The sequence below is a fragment of the Agelaius tricolor genome, unplaced genomic scaffold, assembly GCF_023055355.1.
Source record: "Agelaius tricolor isolate 1412-34295 unplaced genomic scaffold, bAgeTri1.0.p SCAF_1, whole genome shotgun sequence".
Lineage (NCBI taxonomy): Eukaryota > Metazoa > Chordata > Aves > Passeriformes > Icteridae > Agelaius > Agelaius tricolor.
In genome coordinates, this window is record NW_027269261.1 from 35634714 (window position 1) to 35654479 (window position 19766).

A 19766-nucleotide genomic window follows, 5' to 3' on the forward strand; every position below is an offset into this window, starting at 1 on the left:
CTTTTTAGTTTTAGCATGTGAAATTTGTAATGGCCACCCAAAACCAGCTGACAGATACCTTAGCAAGGAATTTGTGAAAATCCACTCCATTTTTGATACGAAGAGTCCTGGAAGCGAAGTTGCCCTCAAGTAATTGAATTTTTAGGTACTTAATTTATTTGTATCACTTTCTTAATTTGTTTGTTTTTATCTTACCCTTTTTCTGTGTTTTAGCTATTTTGTTTGAAGTTTATTCGCTTCATGAACAGAGTTAAAATTTTGAGTCGGAGTCTGTCTGGACAGGATGTCAGAGGTAGTCAAGAGTCCTAAAACAATAAGGTTTTGGTGAAGTTAAGAAACATGGAAACAACATCAGTTCCCTTCTGGTGATAGATAATGATGTAGCTGGACTCTCAGCTGGTGTAGGGAATTGGTGATAAAGAGCATCTGCTGTTGACTGTGCCAGGTAATTGTTGCCTTTAACTTGGAGTATTATGGTAGCTGTTGACATCATTGTTGCTTCCAGAGTGGATTACCTTGGGATTCTTTTTGTGTGCTTGCCCTTGGAAACCATAGCCAGACCAGAAAGGGCACCCTGCATGCTTGGCAACAGAGCTGATAATCAAGTGTTTATCTGCAGAGCACCTTTCTCAGCAGCTGCCTCCTTATTTCCACAGGGACAATTTATGGTTTGGGTTTCAGCTTGTGAAGCTGTAGATGGTGCAGAGCCTGTGCAGCAGGAAGCCTGCTTCTCCCACTCTGGCAGCAGCAGCAGTCTCACTGGCAAAGCTTTCCAGTAGAGTGCTCCTGGTTCTGATGGATCCTAACCAGAATCTACTGACTCCTCATGTCATTCTGCAGTGTCTCTTTCTTTTGGGCAATGGTGGAATTCCTATTGGAGTCAGATACTAATCCTGATTTTTAAAACTCATGAACCCCCCAAGTTATCCCTGGATATAAAGACGCTCTGAAAATCACTTAGACTGTCATACAGTAAAATATTATATCTCAGAACAAAATGGATCTTGAGTCACATTGTGTGAATTTAGTGTTCTGCTTTTCTTGTGTGCCCAGCAGTGTTTATTTTAACCCTGAACAGAATCACTCTGTGATACAGGCAATCTACCTGTTGTAATGCAAAGACAATACAATTTGTTTTCAGTGTGTCTACAATTTTGCAGGTAGCAGTGTGGTTGGAGCGTTTTAGAGGGGCCATCTAATGATGGAGAATTGGTAGTTACCTTCCTTACAAAGTTGCTTACACCTGAGGAACCAGAAGGAATGTGTTAAAGTGGTTTGTCCTGGTGAAATGAAATGTCTTGGTCACTTGCTAACAGTCTTTTGACCAGGACCTACCTCAGGAATCGTGGCTGTTTTGTTTCAGTGGCTCGCTGGATTAGCTGATCACAATTCAGCCCTCACAATAATTCATAAAGAAACACTGCGAACCAGATCTAGTTACTGAATTTTGTTGCTGCATTTTTTTCCTCCTTTTTTTCCTTTATGGTGTATAAAACTTGGATACTGTCATCCTAGAGCTCAGGATGGTGTCCACACAGTTCTGGAGTGCCTCCAGTCAGGGAGACTCCTCAACCTCTCTGAACAATGTTCCAGTGCTGAGTCACCCACACAGTAAAGAAGCTCTCCTCATGTTCAGGTGGAACTTCCTGTGCATCAGTTTCTGCCCATTGCCTCCTGTCCTATTGCTTGGCACCACGGAGCAGAGCCTGGCTCCATCCCCCTGGCACCTCCCTTCAGATGCTCACAGACATTGATGAGGTCCCCTCTCAGGGCCTCTTCTCCAGGCTGAACAGGCCCAGCTCCCTCAGCCTTTCCTCATTAGAGAGATGCTCCAGAGCCTCAATCATCTTTGTTACCCTGCACTGGAGCCACTCCAGGGGCTCCATGTCTCTCTTGTCCTGAGGAGCCAGGACTGGACTCAGCACTGCAGATGTGCCTCAGCAGGGCTGGGCAGAGGGGCAGGATCAGCTCCCTTGACCTGCTGGCACTGCCCTTCCTAATGCACCCCAGGATTCCATTGGCCTTCTTGGCCCCAAGGGCTCACTGCTGGCTCATGGATGGCTTGTTGCTCACCAGGACTCCCAGGTCCTTGTCCACAGAGCTGCTTTCCAGCAGGTCAGGCCCCAGCCAGGGTTACTGCCCAGGGTTATTTCTCCCCAGGTGCAAGAACCCTGCATTTCCTTTTGTGGAATATCACAAGGTTTCTCCCAGCCCATCTCTCCAGCCTGTTGAAGTCCTTCCCAAGGCCTGCACAGCCCTCTGGGGCATTGGCCACTCCTCCCAGCTTTGTGTCATCAGTGAACCTGCTGAGAAGGCTCTGCCCTTCATCCAAGTCACTGATGAACAAGTTAAACAATACTGGACCCACTATTGTCAATGTGCAAGTTCTCATGTATTCCCAGATGCCTGGGTCTCAAAGCCATGTCATAGAAAACTTTCTTCCCCCAAAGACTAGAACTGGGGACAAGATGTAGGAAACAGAATCTCAGAAAGTAACAATCAACTGGTTCATTTATGCCACACACCTCCCTAAACACACCCCTTAGACTCAGTGTTAGGAACGGTGCTATTTGTATTGTGATTGGATACAATCTCAGCAGAGGGCTCACCTTATTTTGGGTTGGACTCGATGATCTTTAAGGTCTCTTCCAACCTAGTCATTCTGTGAATTCTGTGAATTATTCCAGCTGTTTTATGGCTTTTCCAACTGGCACAGTTGCCATCAGAAACAGGGATATCCTTTTATTTGTGTCCATTCTGGAACTAGCAGTCTGAAATGGTTAGGGTTAGAATTAGGCTAGGATTAACATCCTTTCTGGAGTTACACTACTGAATGCTGCAATATCTGTCCAAGTAAAAAGGTGACATAAACCCATTCCCACCTGGTCCTTATTTTCTGCTTCAGAGAGTAATTTGTGGTAGAATCGCTGTAATGGCTCATGGCTTTCTAAGATCTGACTATAGTAGGTTACAGACTACTGGCTTTCCTTCTGTGGCATTTAAGAATAATACTGTTTAGTTCTTTCTGAAACGACACCCTTAAAGGACTGTTTTCTTTCAGGCAAGTGTCAGTCTGAAATGCATGTGCCTGCCACAGGATGGCAGCAATCCGTCACCACTGAAGCATCGCTCATTTCGAGTGCTGCATCTCAAGATGTAGCCCAAAGATAAGATCGCACTATTCACACGCGATCGCTTTGTGAAGGTGGTATGACAAGCACAGGAAGGCCTTTGTGTACACTCATTATTAATTTAAGCCATGGTTTACGACGTTTATAACAATGTGATAATTTGCTTAGCTACAAAAGCTGGCCCTAGTGATGAGCTCTGATATGATGAGCTACTCTCTCATAAAGCAGTTGGTATGGGAGTTCATTCTGTGGCGGGTTAAATACCGAGGGTAAGGTAAGTAATCTCTTTTTTAAGGTAAGTGATCTATTTTTAATGCTCCCCAGTGAGTACGTATTTCCTACCAATATCTGAGGGTTTTTCACCTTTAGGCCTGTGTTTCCTCTTCCTAAGGCCATCTGTACTATAGATCACTATAGTGTGATGCTCATCTGCAATGTACCTTCTGTTTCCCTGGAATTCAGGGCCTCTTTGAAGACATTCAGTGCCTGGAGCCAGTAATTACTATTTTCATTGTAGGTACAGCTACTTACAGCGAGTTTGCTGTCATCTCTTCTGAAACAATTTTTTAAAATTTTTTATGAATTTTTATATCCATGCATCCGTAAGTCACTTGTAGCGGTTCTTGGTTGGTTCTGTCATCAGTGACTTGGCCCAGCACTGACTGGTAAAAGCAAAAGCTGAGGGGGCTTTATAGCTGTTACCATGTAAAGGATCTTGTGAAATTAAATGATTCTTCAAAGCCTTTACTTCATGAAAGCTGAGCCTTTCTGTTAAAGAATACAGCTTCAAACATCAAAAAAGTGCAGGGGCAAAACAGGATTTGTAGCCAGCAAGCTCTCTGCCCTGGCAGACAGTAAATCATGCTGCCTCCAGCCAGGGATACACATCTCCCTGTCCAGCACCCCGCAGTCTCTCTCACCCCTAAGCCCAACAATGACTACAAACATGAGCCATCCTAATGGTGCTTCTGCAGAGGCATCCCAGCAGCTCAAGAACCAGAGCTACCCTATGCCTAGGGAGCAGTAGAGACTGGAAACTCCTCTCTCAGGGCATAAAGCCAGGGATGAGCCAATGTGAATGGTGGCTAATGTGAAAGGGGGTGTGAGGAAGGCAAGTGAGAGGGAGAAAGCCCTGGACTTCAGGGGAGCAGACTTGGGCTCCTTCAGGTGGTTTGAGATGGGGTGCTCAGCTTCACCATGACAGAGGTAGCAAAGTAAAAGTGTAAGCTGAAGGCAAATCTTAGGTTCACAACAAGCAACAAAAGGATGTTATAAATGTCAACTGTCTTGCTAATAATATTCTCATATGACTCAGTATGGAGAGCCCAGTACCAGAGAAGGCATGGGACTTTCTCAAAGCTGTTAATAGCACTCTGACAGGTAGGCTTTGCTGGCTGCTTCTGCTAGTCCACATAGCAATGCATCAATTGCTGTTCCAGAAGAAAAAAAAAAATTGCTTATTTTTGTCCATTCTTTCCCTTGCACAGATGATGGAAAGTTCCCTGAGAGTCTTTGCCCAGCTGTTTAATGCCATGTCCCTTTTGGGTCTGAAAAGTCATTTTCAGGTATTTGAAGGAATATATCCTGAGACAGTATCATACTAGGATGACACATTTTTATATCACTGGTGCCAGTAATCTGAGGCTGTGCCAGGAATAGTACTGAGAGAAGAAAGATTTGTGCTCCTCTTTACTGCAGAACCCCTTTTCCCATGGTGTGGGAGACATACTCCTTCCAGTGTTGGCTGCATGTAATGGGGGTAAATTGGGGCACATCCAAATCTAAAGTGACAGAAATCTACTCTTTGGTGATAGGTGTGAACGTGCTTAGAGTCAAAAACCAAAACGTGGAAAGCCCTCAGGGAGGTAGGAAAGGCACAGCTGAGATTTACCGTCATTGAAAGCGTGAGACCAGAGGTGGGATTAAGGATCTGTTTAACAAAGCCTACCTCCTCATCCCTGAGATTCTAGCAGGTAAGGAGAGGGAACAATTGAGCTGTTAGCAAGATCTGTACGATCTCACATAGAACACAGATTATGTTATAGATTTAAAGATTTAGGAGAATAATTGTGAATTAGGTATGTTCTGTCAGAGCTCTCCACCTGCTGTTCCTGCAGTGGCAATGCAGGCTCCAGAGCTGTGTGGGGGACGGCATCAAGAAGCATCTGAAAGGTGATTTCCTTCTGCTGTTCACACAGGTCAGAAGGTTTTTGTTCTTGACTAACAGCTGATTGCAGTGTTGGCATTCATCCATTCTTAGTCTCCTGTTGCCATCAGTCTTCATTTCCAGAAATCCCTAACAGGGAAGAAAATCTAGCATTTCTGCAGAGAGCTATCTTGTCTGCCATGCTGTGATTACTTCCCTGAGTGTTTTGCTGTAGAGAAAGAAGGAACCTCATAGAGAATGGAGACACAACCTCCTGTCTATGACAAGTTGCTATTTTTTTGGGGGTTTGCCTCTTGGTTTTGGGTTTGTCACTTGGAATTACACAAACGTCTTTTAGTCTGATTTTTCTTGCTCCAAGGGGAAGTGAACATTCAGTAGTAGTTCTGCCATAATATGGATAGTTCTACCAACTCCTCTTTCCAGTCAGGATGTTAGAGAATCAGTTCTTGTAGCATTTTAAAGGAAACTTCCAGTAGCCTTGAGCTTTACAGTTCTCCTTCTCAAGAGGTACCATGTAATTGAAAACATTATGAGAAAACAAATATCTCTGACCTTGTATCAGAAAAGAACCTTAAAACTTCCCACAGGTGCAAGCAGGGCTCAGATCACTTGTCTGAATTGTGGCCAAGCCTTGAGACTGACAGGGATTTTTGGGTTTGCCTGGGCAAATATAATGTCCTTTGTGAAAAGCCTTGGCACCCTAATGGTGCAAAATGCCATTCAGATTTTATCCTTTATTTTTCCAGTTTGCATTGGTAAAGTGACCTGAGAACTGAGAGAGTTTTGAAAGCTCACTTCTTGTGTGTCTGTGAACAGTGATGGTCTCTGTTTTCCCTCAGCAGATACAGCCTTGGCTGACCTGCTCAAAGGATTATGAGCAAAAGTGGGCAATGTGGTGAAGTGCCCAACTCCTTGGCCATGTCAAGCTGCAGTTTGGATGTAACTCCTCACCTCTTCTGACCTTGCTTGTAGCATGTGCTCTTGCCCAAGTAAGCAGCCCATTTATTTATACACCAGGCAAACAGTCCTGTAAAACTGACACTGCTTCTTTTGAAGTGCTGAAGAACTTTGCCATTCATTTACAAGATCAAAGAGACTGTAATTTTCAGGCAAGCCACTCTGAAATCCCTACTGGAGTTGTCTGTTCCTGTTTTTTCTCTAAGAAGTCATCTGCTTCCTTCCTTCCCCTAAACTGATCTCACAGCAGAGTCCCTGCAAAGAGCACTGATGTTTTAAAACTTTCCAGTGTTTTCTCTGCTGTAGGTCTTATGTTGTGCTGAACCTATTCCTCTCGTAGCAGTGCTGGATTCAGTCATGTGGAAAAGCCCTTTGTAGTTCCATATGGTTTTTCAGTGGAAGTTACTGGTACCCATTACCTATTTGGTCAACCTTTTAATTTAAAGCTGCAGTGTTTATACAATTTTGTTCTAGAGATCAAATTAGAAATGTGAAATACTTGGAAATTTAACAAAAAACAAAATAATTTTTTTGTCTCTACATACATCTTGCAACAATGTTTCCCACTAGGAAGGCAGGTATCTATGGCCTGTGTACTACCATGGCATCTTGAAGACTGCTGAGGTGATGCTGTCTGTCCTCTCTAAGACCTTTGACCCCAGCCACGTGGTGAAGACAGACAAATAACCATTATTGCCCTTCTTTAATGTCCTTTTAAGAGAAGAGGCTAGGAAGGTTTATTAGTAATTCTCACTTGGCATTATTACTGGCTGAGAAAGCTTTACCTGAAATCTCTTATAATCCTTACAGCTGAAACTACTTCTCTGTTGCAGGTGTGGGGACTGGCACATTGCTTCAAATTTGCAGGGAGAAGCAGGCTGATAGAGTGATGGCACACCTGGGTTTTTTTTTCTTTAGGAAATGCTGCTGGAAAGCAGTCAGCTTCAAATAAACCCAGTGAATTGAAAGAATACATTCTGATTTTGTACAGGTCCTGGGTTTTGGATGGGAAGGAAAATAAATGAGTACTTCAGCTCCATTAGATCCTTATAGAAGGGACTGTAAAGGGAATGAGCCTTTCTCTATACAAAGGTCCAGGTGGGCTGGGTAGTGGTGACGAGGGGAGAGATGGCTGAAGACAGACAGATGGCAACAGACAGAGGCATCTGCCTGTGCTCATGTCATCCCATCACCCCCATTCTTTGGCAAACGTGTGACTGCACGTTGAAACTCTGCTGAAAACTTTGAGCTTTCTGAATTTAAGGGTGCCAACCCTCAAGTAAACACCTTATTTGACCTGAGACCCTGGAAAAGCCTTCAAAAATTGAGTGATAGCACAGAAACAGTGTGTGTGTAGTTTGGATGGTATTGTGTGATCTCACAGGGTGAAAAAACTTAGATTTGGGATTTTAGTATATGGTGATATATGGGAGCCAAGATGGAGAATTTTGGGTGTGGGTTAGATGTCTTTTTGGCACCTTCTTCTTCCTTCTTCTCCATGAATCTGGGTGGTTTTATCTAATTGGGTGAAGGATGTCCACATTGTGGGTTTGGGGTGATTGTAATTGGGTTAGAAGCATAAATAGTATAGATATCAACTGTTTATTGGATAATTGCTTATATAACTTAAATAGCCTTGAACAGACACCATTTTAGCTCACTTTCTCAACTTGTTTGAGAGAGCTCACATCTCATGAGTTTGTAATAGATAAGGATAAAAAACTTCAGAGTGAGACTTCAAAAACAACATCTCCTGAGTTTTATTTGCCCTACCTTGGAGCAAAAAAGAACTTGGCATTCCAACAACTGCATGCAGGATTTCTCCACCTTCAAGGTACAACCTGGAGCTCTTGCACAGGGAGTTCAAGAGGCACGAGCTGTTCCTGGCAGGTGCTGAGGCTGAAGCACAGCTGGTGCTGGTGCTCAGGTGCTAGAAAGTCAGTGGAGCAGCAGTGCTGCCTCTCCTGCTCTGCTCCTGAGGTCCACTCTTTTGGAATCACCAACTGATTGTGTTTCATTTTTAAGGTAACCTATAATGTATTTATCGTGTTTCCAATATATTCTTAGGGAAGTCAAAGCCCTGAAATTTGACAGAGCTTTCTGGCATTACAAAAAATACAGAGCTTGTGACATTTTTCACTGTCTTTCACCAGTGTTGTTGCAAATGAGCATGGGTCTTGTCATTGGTAAATAAAAGCTTAATGGAGTCAAAGTTTCTTCTGTAAAATCCCAGTGCTTGTATGGATGTGCAGCTCCTTCCTCTCTAATAGAGTGAGTGTGTACAATTTGGTCATAAAATATTGTCTATACACAGTTTATTGGCAGAAATCTGTCTGCTATAAAATGCCAAATTAAATTCTCAGCCAGAATGGAGTCCCTTCACACAATACTTGTATTCTGTGGCATAATGATGCTTCTGTTAAAACTGTTTGTGTGAGGAAATAATGTTTGTGATAAAACTTGTGGGATTTACCATATGCCCCAGATACCTGGGATTTATGCAGAATTCCTTTGGCAGTCACACAAAATAGCCAGTAGTTACATAGTGGCTATCCAAACCTCAGTTTTCTTTTCTAGAAATTGCACTCCTGACTTCTTCCCCAAAATTTTGAAGAAAAACTGAAGTGGTTTGTCCAAGAATAATGGTCCCACTAACTTTCCAGATTGTGGATGTTAGACTTAGAGTCATATATCCTTTTCAACAAGGGAACAAGGGACCTTTACCATTGTGTAAGTATAAATACAATGTTTGGGTCTTTTTTGTGTATTTTTGATGTATAGAAAAGTACTAGGCTGAAGTAAACTAAATCATATCAAGGGAAGGAAATTTCTGCTTTCCTCTTTCTTGGGAGCTCAGGCATAAAGACTTGTGAGTACTGATATTTTAATGTATGGATCAAAGCCTAATATAAGAGAAGAATTAAAAGGGTAATATTTAATGTTAAGCAACAACATAAGAAGTAAAGAAAAGCATCTTGTTGTCCATAAAACTTTATAGTCTTAAATTGACTGTGTATTGTTATATAGCTTGGAACTGATTCTCTAAACATTTGTACTGTTTTCAAGGGACCTCCTAATGGGTTAGATGCTTTCCAAGCTCTAATCTTCTTTGTGTGAATGACATTCTCAGTATTCTGGAAATGCCCATTATCCCTGTTAGTGTGGGAGATGTGCAGGAGCATGAATTAGGTATCAGAAGAAAAACATTTTTCCTTTTCAGGATTCTGGGAGGATGCATTCTTTCTGATTTTCAACAGAAACTTACAGGAAGTCCATAAAGAGAAGAAACCAGCATGTCTAGGACTCCTTTGATGGAGCAGAATCAGAATTTCTTAGACTGGTCATTGTTATGAGCCACTCCTATTACCTGCTCCCACACCTGCAGGAAAGCTAATATTAAACATTTCATAGGAGTCTACAGGATGTCATTTGTAATAGCAACTGGCACCTGGAAACATTGAAGAGGATTCAGCTGACAGAAGCATAACACCAGGTTAAGATTATTTATATTTTCAGTGATTTCCTCCTCCTGTTGTGTATGCTCTTAATCCAGGATTAAATTCTAATTGTGGTTAAGTCCTTGGAAAGGTCATCACTGTGAATGGAAGTTCTAGGAAGGCAATATACCTGAGATTTGAATGGGAAGTTTCAGGGGGTGAGAATATACCCTGTAAATTCTGGATGTTTTGTGCAAGGCAAACACTAATAATAGTAATGAAGACAGGAACCTCACAGGTTCTGTTATCAGATATGATGGGAAAGGCAATGCAATGAAAGCACACTGCCCTAGGTTTTGCTCTATTTGATGCTGCCTGCACATAATTTCATATGAACATGTTAAGATGAAAGTCTGTGTTGTTTTGCTAGCTTTTATGTTGGAGCTGAGCATGCTCAGTGTCATCAAAAGAAATCAAAAAGCATCATCTAAAAGGAAACCTACACTTTTTCAAAGTGGTCAGAATCAACCTGTTCATAATTTGAGACAGCACAAGAACAGATGGAGTTAAGCATGATGCTTGCTCTTTTCTATAATTTTATGTGATAACCAAAACTTTAATGCAGCCAATGCAGCTCTGTCCAGCCACTGCCTGATCTGTGTAACCAGCAGGCACACCAACACAGTTATTGCTATTGCTAGTGATATACCACAGGCTATGCACTGACACTGCAGTATTAAGGCATGTCAGGCTTGCTTTGCCTCAAATTGCCTTAGCCTGCCTGCAACTTCATTTTAGCTGGCTTAGCAGTTTACTTTAAATAGCAGGTGACTATTTCCTGATTTGATCATGGGATATAACCACAATTTTTGTACAGACAAGAATAGTGAGTAATTATTTTGTGTAAAGAGAAATATTTATTCCATCATCTTAATGTTGCAGTGTAAAAGAAAAAAGGCCTGGCCTGGCAATTGAGGGCTGACTGTGGCAACCCAAGATGCAGGGGAGAGGAGTGCAGACATGAAGAGGATAAGAGAAGAGGGCATGGGAGTGTCAGTTAAGAACTATGGATAGCTCAGCAGCAAACAATTAAATATAAACGTTTGACACAGGTAAAACTGGTTTATAGGTAGCAGAGGTATACAGAGAAAAGAGGTATATGACATATGTAAGATATTTTTTATACAGGTCATTCAGACATAATGTGGAGTTGCAGACCAAATAAAAAGAACAAAGTAAAGTAAGAAAGAAAATGTACCAAAAGAAGCCCCAAGCAGACTTTAGAAAGAGAAGGAAGAAATCAGCAATTTCAACATCATGCTGCTTGGGCACTGCTATCGTGTTCCTTTCAGAAAAAAGAAAATGGAAAAATGATGCTTTCTGTCACCATTTCCTCCCCTGGCTGAAGGCAACTGCCTGAAGACTCGAGAGAAAGAGTGGAAAGGTAAGTATAACACCAGGGAGAATGAAAGGTGCTAGAAAGCATGCATTGTATTGAATACCCATGTCCATGTTCGTTATTTATTTTCTTTTGTCATAAATGAAATACATTTGAAAGGCTTTATGTTTCTCTGTTTCTTCCCCTGTCGAATTCCCTAATTTGCTGAATTTGCAATAGCTTGCTTAGTTCCTAGAATGCAACTTTAAGTTTCTCCTGACAATAAAGTCCTGCTGATACATGAAATGCTGGAGGTTTTGTTCTGCCTTTTCTGCAGAGTGATTTCTTCACATGAGTCAGTCACAGATCATTCAGTGCACCTGCCCCTGTTAGTGTATTCCAGAGCTTGGTAAGCAGAAAAAACCCTGATACATTCTGCCTTTTTGAACCAAAACCTAGGAAATTAAGGAACAGCTTTCATGTCTCAAAACATATACCATTTTCAAATTGCAGGAATATGATGCAAGCCCATATCTGGGGAAAATTGATGCTCTCACTGGGCTCCCCTCTGAACTGGAGTGGTGAAGCACTGCTGCAACACAGAGTGTAAAAGCCCCCCAGCGACAGAACACCAGCCAGCTGCTCTTTTGAAGTGGGTTTGTTTAAACCTGCTACTCTAATGAGCTCACCAAGGATGACTGGAAGGCTTTTAATGCCAAAAAGCCAAGTTTTACTGTAGCAGGAGCAACAGTAACATTCTTTTAATATTAAAAAAAAAAAACAAAACAAAAAAAAACCCACAAAAACCAAAAAAAACAGTGCAACTTATGAAGACAGGTTAGAAATAAGAGAGCTCAAATCTTATATTTCTTTGTGCCACAGAGAGGCTCCTTTTAGCCACTCATCAGTGGTTGCCAAGAGTGGCCCCACCTCTTATTAGGAAACTATTGCCTCAGAAGCAGGACTTCCACACTTCACTTGAAACCTCTCACAGACTGATTCAGCTGCCCAAAAAGTTTTAATGTCCTTTACCATCACCTAACCTACTCAGTGTAAATTCAGCTCAGAGCAGAGAGTTTAAATAATACAAAGCTTCAGCCACCTAATTTGCACAAAGTATTTTTCATTCTCTTCAATCATCTTTCAACATGAAAGTAGCATATATCTGAAGGAGCAAGGTAGCCTGTCTTTGTATTAGCATCAATCTAAAGAGTGTTCCTTGAGAAATAGTTCATTTCAAACTGTATATTGCAGTAATAAGCACTGACCAAGCATTTTTTTCTCTCAGGTAGTTTTCAATATCTGTCACAAGCTATAGAACACAACCCTCTAGAGAAAAATTAGCATTCAGGATTGGTGAGAGCAAGAATAATGTATGACACTGAATAGGCTAAAGTCCATAGAAATCATGGCAGAAGTATGGATTTTACAATATATTAATCATGCGATGTAACCAATTTTTTAACTGAGTTCGGCAAATGACCCAAGACAGGCAAAAAAAATGTGATTTAGACATTTAACTAGAGAATGCATAGAGTGCAATTGTTTTCATGCTAAAATGTCACAGCAAGAGCTGACATCCAGGATTAAACTGGCATGTTTTGAAATATAAGTGGTCAAGCATGTTTCACATCATGATCACTCTTCAGTTTAAATATTTCAGATGTGGTTTTGTTCTACAAGATTGGACATTGGCAAAAAAAGAGGAGATTCAGATCTGGTTCTTACAGGTAAGCAATTCCAAATGGCTTGCAGCAGGCACAGTCATTCCCATTTGTCCATCAACCAGTTTTAAGCATTACTTACCTGATCTTAAGATTTTTTTCCTTTTCTTTCAATGTGTGTTAGAAAAAAATCTGTGCAAATACTTTCAACAGCTGTATTTTATTGGAACCAGGGAAAAACTACATGATCTGAATTTGGAAAGATCTTCTGTCACTGATATAAAATGTGGGTTTTGGCTACCTTGATGAAATCCATAGGCATAACTCATCATTGTGTGACTATTCATTGCAAGACTAAGTGATGTCTTGTTGGATAATCATAGTTTTTTCATTTTGTAGTGAATATTCTAATTAAAAATGTGAAGTAAAAATTAAAATAATTTATCAAAAAGAATCTGCATAGACACGTTCCAACTAATGTACCATTGGATTTGCCTTGAAATCCCTCAATTATATTTCTGTACAATTTCAGAAAATGTTATGCCTTACAGAGGCAAAAGTGTATTTTCATTCCACACAACCAATTTTCTATCTGCTTATGGTTATTTTAACCCATCCCTTATGAAAAGTTTTCCTTTTGTCTCCTCCTTCTATGGTCCTTTCCTTTAACCCATATAGAACAGGTATTGTGAAAAAATAGTGCTGTGAGAACTTACACCAGCTTTCTGACATAATCACACCTTTGGCAACTGCCCAAATCTCTGTGCTCCTCAGGGAAAACAGGTGCTTCTTGGGGACATTCATCATATGTTTTCTGTCACACACAAATTTTAATTTTTAGGATTTTTCTGTTTTGGAAACAGTATAGTGGATTGTAACGTAACCAGACTAGTTCGTCAGGCCAGTCCGTGCTGCTGTGATATTTGCCTTTTTGTGCTGGTACATCTGGCACTTGGAAAGCACTTAGGCAAATAGGGAGGATTCAAAGGCTGTTACACATTTTAGCAGCCCAAGTAGAAGATACTGCTGGCTTCTATCTGCTCTAAATAGGCTTTGCCTGCTGCCTCAGAGACACTGCTTGGTTTGGTACGTTCGTAAAATGGGCTTTTATTGCCCTTTTGTGTCCTAATCCGGTCATTGCATCACTCCCTTCAGTCAGGTGTCCTGAGACATCGGTGGTTCCAGGGGGTTTCTCGCTCGTTCACCCTGCGGCAGCAGCTGCCCTGAGCCCTCCGGTGCGGCCCCGAGTGCTGATTCCAGGGCGGCCGTGGGATGCGGCTGGCAGGGACCAGGCAGGGCCGGCTCTGCGCTTCCCCCGGAGGTCTATGGAGCACAGGTCTCGGCAGGACTGAGATGCTGTGTGGCTGCTCCCAGCCAGGGCTCGCTGCTGTGGCCCCAGAGCTGTGGGCCCTTTTCCCGGCTTGGCCCAGGCCCGGAGCCGCCGTAGCTCAGGTGGGTGCGGGGCCCGGCTGTCCCTGAGGGGACAGGGCGCCCGGCTGGCACGGCTGAGCCTGCGGCAGCAGGGGAGGGAGGCGCCGCTGTGACCCGAGGCGCCTTCGCTTTCTCTGTGTCCCTTGTGCGGACCCAGCCTGCAGGAAAGGGGGGCTTTAGGGTCCTTTTAGGGCGGGATTAACACACACAGTTTCTGACTGGGCACAGCTGCGGAAGTCGCGCCTCCTCTCGGCCGGACACTGTGGTAACAAAGTCGGCTTCTGCCCAAGTGTGATAGGCGAAAATCGCCCTCCCTATGGCTTGGACTCGCCGCCCAGCGGTAGTCTCACGTCTTGCTGAAACAAAATTATTGGCACGGTTATTTCGCTGTTGCCCAGGGCCTTGTCCACGGGCTTGAGTTGGACACAGGTGGCAGTTTGGGAGGGAGCCGACTGCTGACTTTTACTGTCTTTGGACTGTGACTTGTTGGTATTTTTCCGCTATTGTGATGGTGCAATCAATGGCTTTGCAATTTATATCGACAGCCACCCAGATTGACCCCTTGGATTTGAGGGTCAGAGGTGCCAAAGTTCCATCTTTCCCCTCTGTGCCCAGAGAAAAGAGTTCTAGTCTGGTATGTTTGGAGTTTGTAAACTCCGTGTTTGCTTTTGTGGTTGGAGTCATCTGGGAGTTGTTTGGGAGGGTTTGGCAGAGCTCCCTGAGCCATATGAGACCTTGCAGTTTGGGCTGGCTCGGGATGATTCTGAGTGTGTAACCAGAGGCAGTGAAGAGCCTAAAACACCTGGGGCTCTTCCTGGGACCAGTGAGGGTGGAACACCGGTCAGGACTCCTGTTGTGTCATCCCTGACAAAAATCCATCTTGTCCACGCTCTGCTACCCAGTTTACTCAGATGCTGGGGTTGATTCACCATCTTAAGAGGACCCATGGGCAGAAAAGGGTCCTCTTTAAGTGCTCTAAATGTAGTAAACCAAATCCTAAGTACCTCAGTATTGCTTGTCATGTCTCACGGTGCAAAGGGCAGGTGCATGTGGTTCCAAAGGGCAAGTGGATCTGTGAGGGGGGCCAGCGAGGTTTTTCTACCAAGATTGGCCTGGGCCAACACAAGAGGTTAATGCATTGTCTTGTGAGGAATTTGGAACGGATTGTGGCCTCCCATCCCAAGGAGTCATCAGCGAGGGGAGCCCACAAGAAGGTGTGGACTAAGGAGGAAGAGGCTCTTCTGGTGCAACTGTTGGAGAGGTTTGCTGGTACCAGAAATATTCAAGTCCATTTTTCACGTGCCTTCTCACAGTCACAGCTGTGTCAAACACAGTCTATACTATTTGTCTATACTACTATGGCATTTTAGGTTTTTTGTCCTATTATAGAAGTGCCCATAGCATATGCTGCTCTAATCCTTTCAGAGCACTTTGTGAAGACAGTGGAGGCACTTGGGGATAATCTCTGTGAAGCCACTAAATTGGTCACCACTAAAGCACTGAGAGACATGAAACTAGGCTCCTGTAATCTGCAGAGGGAGCCTTTCTCTCCTTTGGAAGCACGGTCACCTGCAGACCCACCAAACAAACCACAGCAGTTTACAAAGCCTCTGTTCTTCACTGGAGGGGGCCACCAGAAGGAGGAAGGAGAAAACTGCAAGCCTATCAAAGTATTAATCACTCCCCGTGTGTGAAGACTGGGATGAGGGGAAAACAATCATCAAAAAGGATGCTTAACCACTTTGCCACTCCAGATGAAGTAATTTAGACTCAAGTTTTTTAGTTATGACTACAACCTGATTGTTAAGAGAGGCCATATCTAAACTACAATCATTGATACCTCAGAAAAGACTAAAAGTATTCCCAGCTGACTCAAATCCCATGCACTTCAACAAAACAAGATCTCATTTTTCAACAGTATGGGGAAAATCCTACATCATACTTGGAGATTATTCCAAGATTGGAGGGTCCTTAGCAGTCTAAAAATATGATCCAAAGTACTTACATTTTTTTTCAGCCTGTACTGGAAATGGCCTTCCCTTCTTTTCAAATTAACAACTATCCTGCAAGTAAAGTAAATTAATAGATTATTTTTTCTGCTATGTTAAAGTCACATTCTCAGGTGGTGACACCTCCCTGTTTGGTTTTTTTTTTTTCACCGTGCCATTTTTTAATTTTTGTGAGATTTTTCCTGAATTTCATTTGAACTAAAATTCCACTCATCTTCAATGAAGAAAAAAAGATAAAAGTACAGTTATGTAAGCAACATATCAGTATGGTGTGGGTGTGCCTGTGAGCCTGTAGGTTATGTGGTGTCACCTTATTTTAAAGGAAGTTGTCTCTTTTGTCAGATACCCACTCTTCATCAGAGATTTTTGCACATAGCAGTAATGAGGATTCAAGGAAGTCTTCTGTCTTTTGCTGGTCACAGGTTCACAGGCTGTATTAATAGATAGGATTAGTGAAGAAGAATAGGTCAGAAGGCTGCAAAGCTCCTGTCCCTTGAGATTTCCTTCTTTAGATCATTAGTCTTATTGAGAGCTCCTTTGAATACAGCGAGCAGAAACTGAGGAAAAGGCTGGAACCATTTTATTCACCAGGACATTCTGGGGAAGGGTGATTTCTGCATCAGAAGCTCCACTGAAAATGTCTGTCCATTTCTCTGCACAGGCACCCTGGAGGAACAACAACATCAGTTTTCTGACCAGAGAGGCAGCTGTAACAGAGCAAGGAGAGACTATCATAGGTTTCTACCTGTTGGCTTTAGGTAGGTATTTGACTTGGGTGTGAAAGGAAACTCTTAAATAGATGTTGTTATCAAATTCAAAGTGATTCATTTGGGATTTATCCCTAAAGGAACAGGATGGTAGAAAATGTCACTTTTTTTTCAGCAATTGTAAGATCAGAGAAGTACATTTTGCTTTTGTTGAAAAGAGATTTATAATCAATGTAGAAATCTTGAGGAAAAATATATAGTCAAACCTGTAAACTTTCAACTAATGTTCATTAAGCTTAATATGTGGGAAGATAAAAGAAGTGCCTTGTCAGCAGTACATGATAATTCCATGTTTTCTTGTGTTTTAGTAGCACTGAATAAATGTTCCCTGTGGCTGTTGACAGTCAGTTGGCATCCTACAATTATCTTCTGGAGAAACACAAAATATGTTTTGTGGTTCTTAACTTTAATTGTTTGTCTTGTTCTTGCTTTAAATGCTGGATGCATATAGAAATTGACTTCTTCAAATAGGATCTAAGAAAGATCTAAGTACTAGAACCTTATCCTGTGTTAGCAGTCACAATACCAAGTATTTCTTTTAGTTCTGCTGGAGGACAAATATTGTAAGTGTATAACAGGGATTTGAAGATGGTACTCAGTACAAATGCACTCTGATACCACTGTAATTTTGGGTTGTTTGTTTAAATATTATCTATTTTGAGCAGACTTATTGCCAAACAAAAGGAAACTTTATGAAATTTCAAAGAGTGCAAGCATGCTAGGTAATAAAAATTTTCAACTATAGGACTTCACAGAAAAATAGAAGAAAATTTAACTTTTATTTAATCTGTTCTTCTAAACAGCATGTACAAAAATGTCTCTGTTTTTAAATTATTTGCCTGATTTCTTTTATTCTTAACTTATTGCATATTTCAATTCACCTATTAGCCCTCTGCTTACATTTGACAAAGGCTTGTGGAAGTTAAAATGTCAAATGCTAAGTATTTTAATATGTTTACATGAAACTTTCTTATTTTTATGTCTAGAAATTAAGGAAAGTTGTGCTTAAAACAAAAACAGAGATTTTAATAGAAATATATATGGCTTCTATCTTAGGAGAGTGGTTGTAAGGTAAATCAGAGATATTCCAATTTATCCCCACTCTGTTCACATCTGTGTATCCCCTCATGAATGGCTGGGAAATGTCTGCACCATCAGCTAAACAAGCAGTTGCACTTAGGACTCAAAAGAACATCTTAGGTCAGCAAGGCCAGTCCCCTACAGAGGCAATGTATAATCTCATTTACACAGCTATTATGCTCCCTCATATAACTGGCTAGGTTTTTTTCTGGTATTGTTATCACTCTTCCAATTGAAAGCACATTCCTGATTTTGTTTCTCTGTTGGATAGGAGCCTTCACCTAAATTCTCAGCTAAAGTGATCACAACAACTTTATACAATTGTTGGTCATTCCTTTTAATTGAAATAAATTTTTGCTTGCAAATGACACCCTATGGCCAATCTATATTCCTGAAGGAGCAATCATACCTTGAAGCCTACCTCTGTGTTCCTATATTAAGCAATTGAGGGAATTTTCTTTTGTTGGTTGGTTGACTGGGGGGCAGGGAGTAATTGTATTTATTTATCTCCTCTCATAAGATCTTTTCCCCTGTCATCCCAGCAGCCTTATAGCAAGGACTGAATACAGCATCCAAGCAGGGTCTTGCCATCACTATTCACATTCATATTTACACTCTATCAACTCTACTGATCCCTCCCAGTGTTGCCTCTGCATCACACTGGTAGTTCAGACTTCTTCCATCAATCAACCAGCAGAGATGTTCTCCTATGCTGCTTCCTGGTAGTGATCTCACATCTTCTAGCAAATATCTGCTTGGGCTCTTTAGGCTATTGAGATTTGATTTCTTCAGATCCTTCAGCCAAGCCTGCAAGTGCTTGCATGTCATAGCTGCTGTTCTTGAAACTTAACTCAAGATTCAAAACATAAGTTCCTTTTCTTGCAGAGTACGTACAACCAGCAGAAGCACTACTCCAAGTTAAGTGTAGTGTAGATCTGGTTAAAATTGATGGATGTAGGTATACCTTTTGGAAATGATAACTTTTGAAAAAATCTGTTAGTTATACATGAATCTGGAAAGTCCAAATTTCTTTTCTCCTCAAAGGTCTACTGTCACAGTTCTGCAAGCACCAGCTACAGCAATTTAGAGTTATTAGTTTTACATACACCAATAACTCATTCCATCCAGGGAGCTGTGATGTGACAGAACAAGTGCTCTGTCATACAGAAACCCTCTTGCCCTTCTGGCAGCAGAGAAAAAAGGCCAGTCCATGTGCTTGCTCCCTGTACTTCTGGTGCTTTAGGGCTCTGGCAAGACAGTCTATATTGGCAGGAATCTACATATCCTTCCTTACACAAAGCCCCAAAGATGTTCCTATTTGATACTCTTGGGGTTTTGATGCCTTGGAAAATGGCTTCAGTGATAACACTTCTGTAGTTACTAAGTGTTCTCTTCTCTTTTGAATTTCAGTACGGCACTGCCACTTGTTGCAAATTCCAATGTACTTTTCCAAAACCAAGGAGACGTATGTGATGGGTATTAGCATTTATCCAGAAGATGGGGTTCCTCTGAGTCTCCTCACCTTCTCAGGATAAAGTCCTAAAAGCCTAACTATATTTGGCCAAGTCTTCCCAGAGTCACTCATCTTGACAGAGCTCATGGATATCCAAGAGCCATAGTCTCACACCTTTTGCTGAGGTAACACCTCTGTGTGTCCCCTCCTGGAAATTCTCACAAGTGACAGGTAGCACAGCTGTCATTTGTGTCAGACAGGACACTGATGTATGCATTGCATGTGATACAGC

The 19766-nt window shown here is 41.9% G+C and overlaps 1 protein-coding gene across 1 annotated transcript in view; it reads left to right on the plus strand.

Annotated features, from left to right (window-relative positions):
* Positions 1–16811: 16811 nt before the first annotated feature.
* The window catches only part of LOC139589646 (visual pigment-like receptor peropsin), a 28910-nt gene continuing 25955 nt past the window's right edge, over positions 16812–19766 (plus strand). The window contains exon 1 of the mRNA XM_071426203.1: positions 16812–16932. Coding sequence (XP_071282304.1) covers positions 16812–16932 — 121 coding nt within the window. The remainder of the gene's footprint in view (positions 16933–19766) is intronic.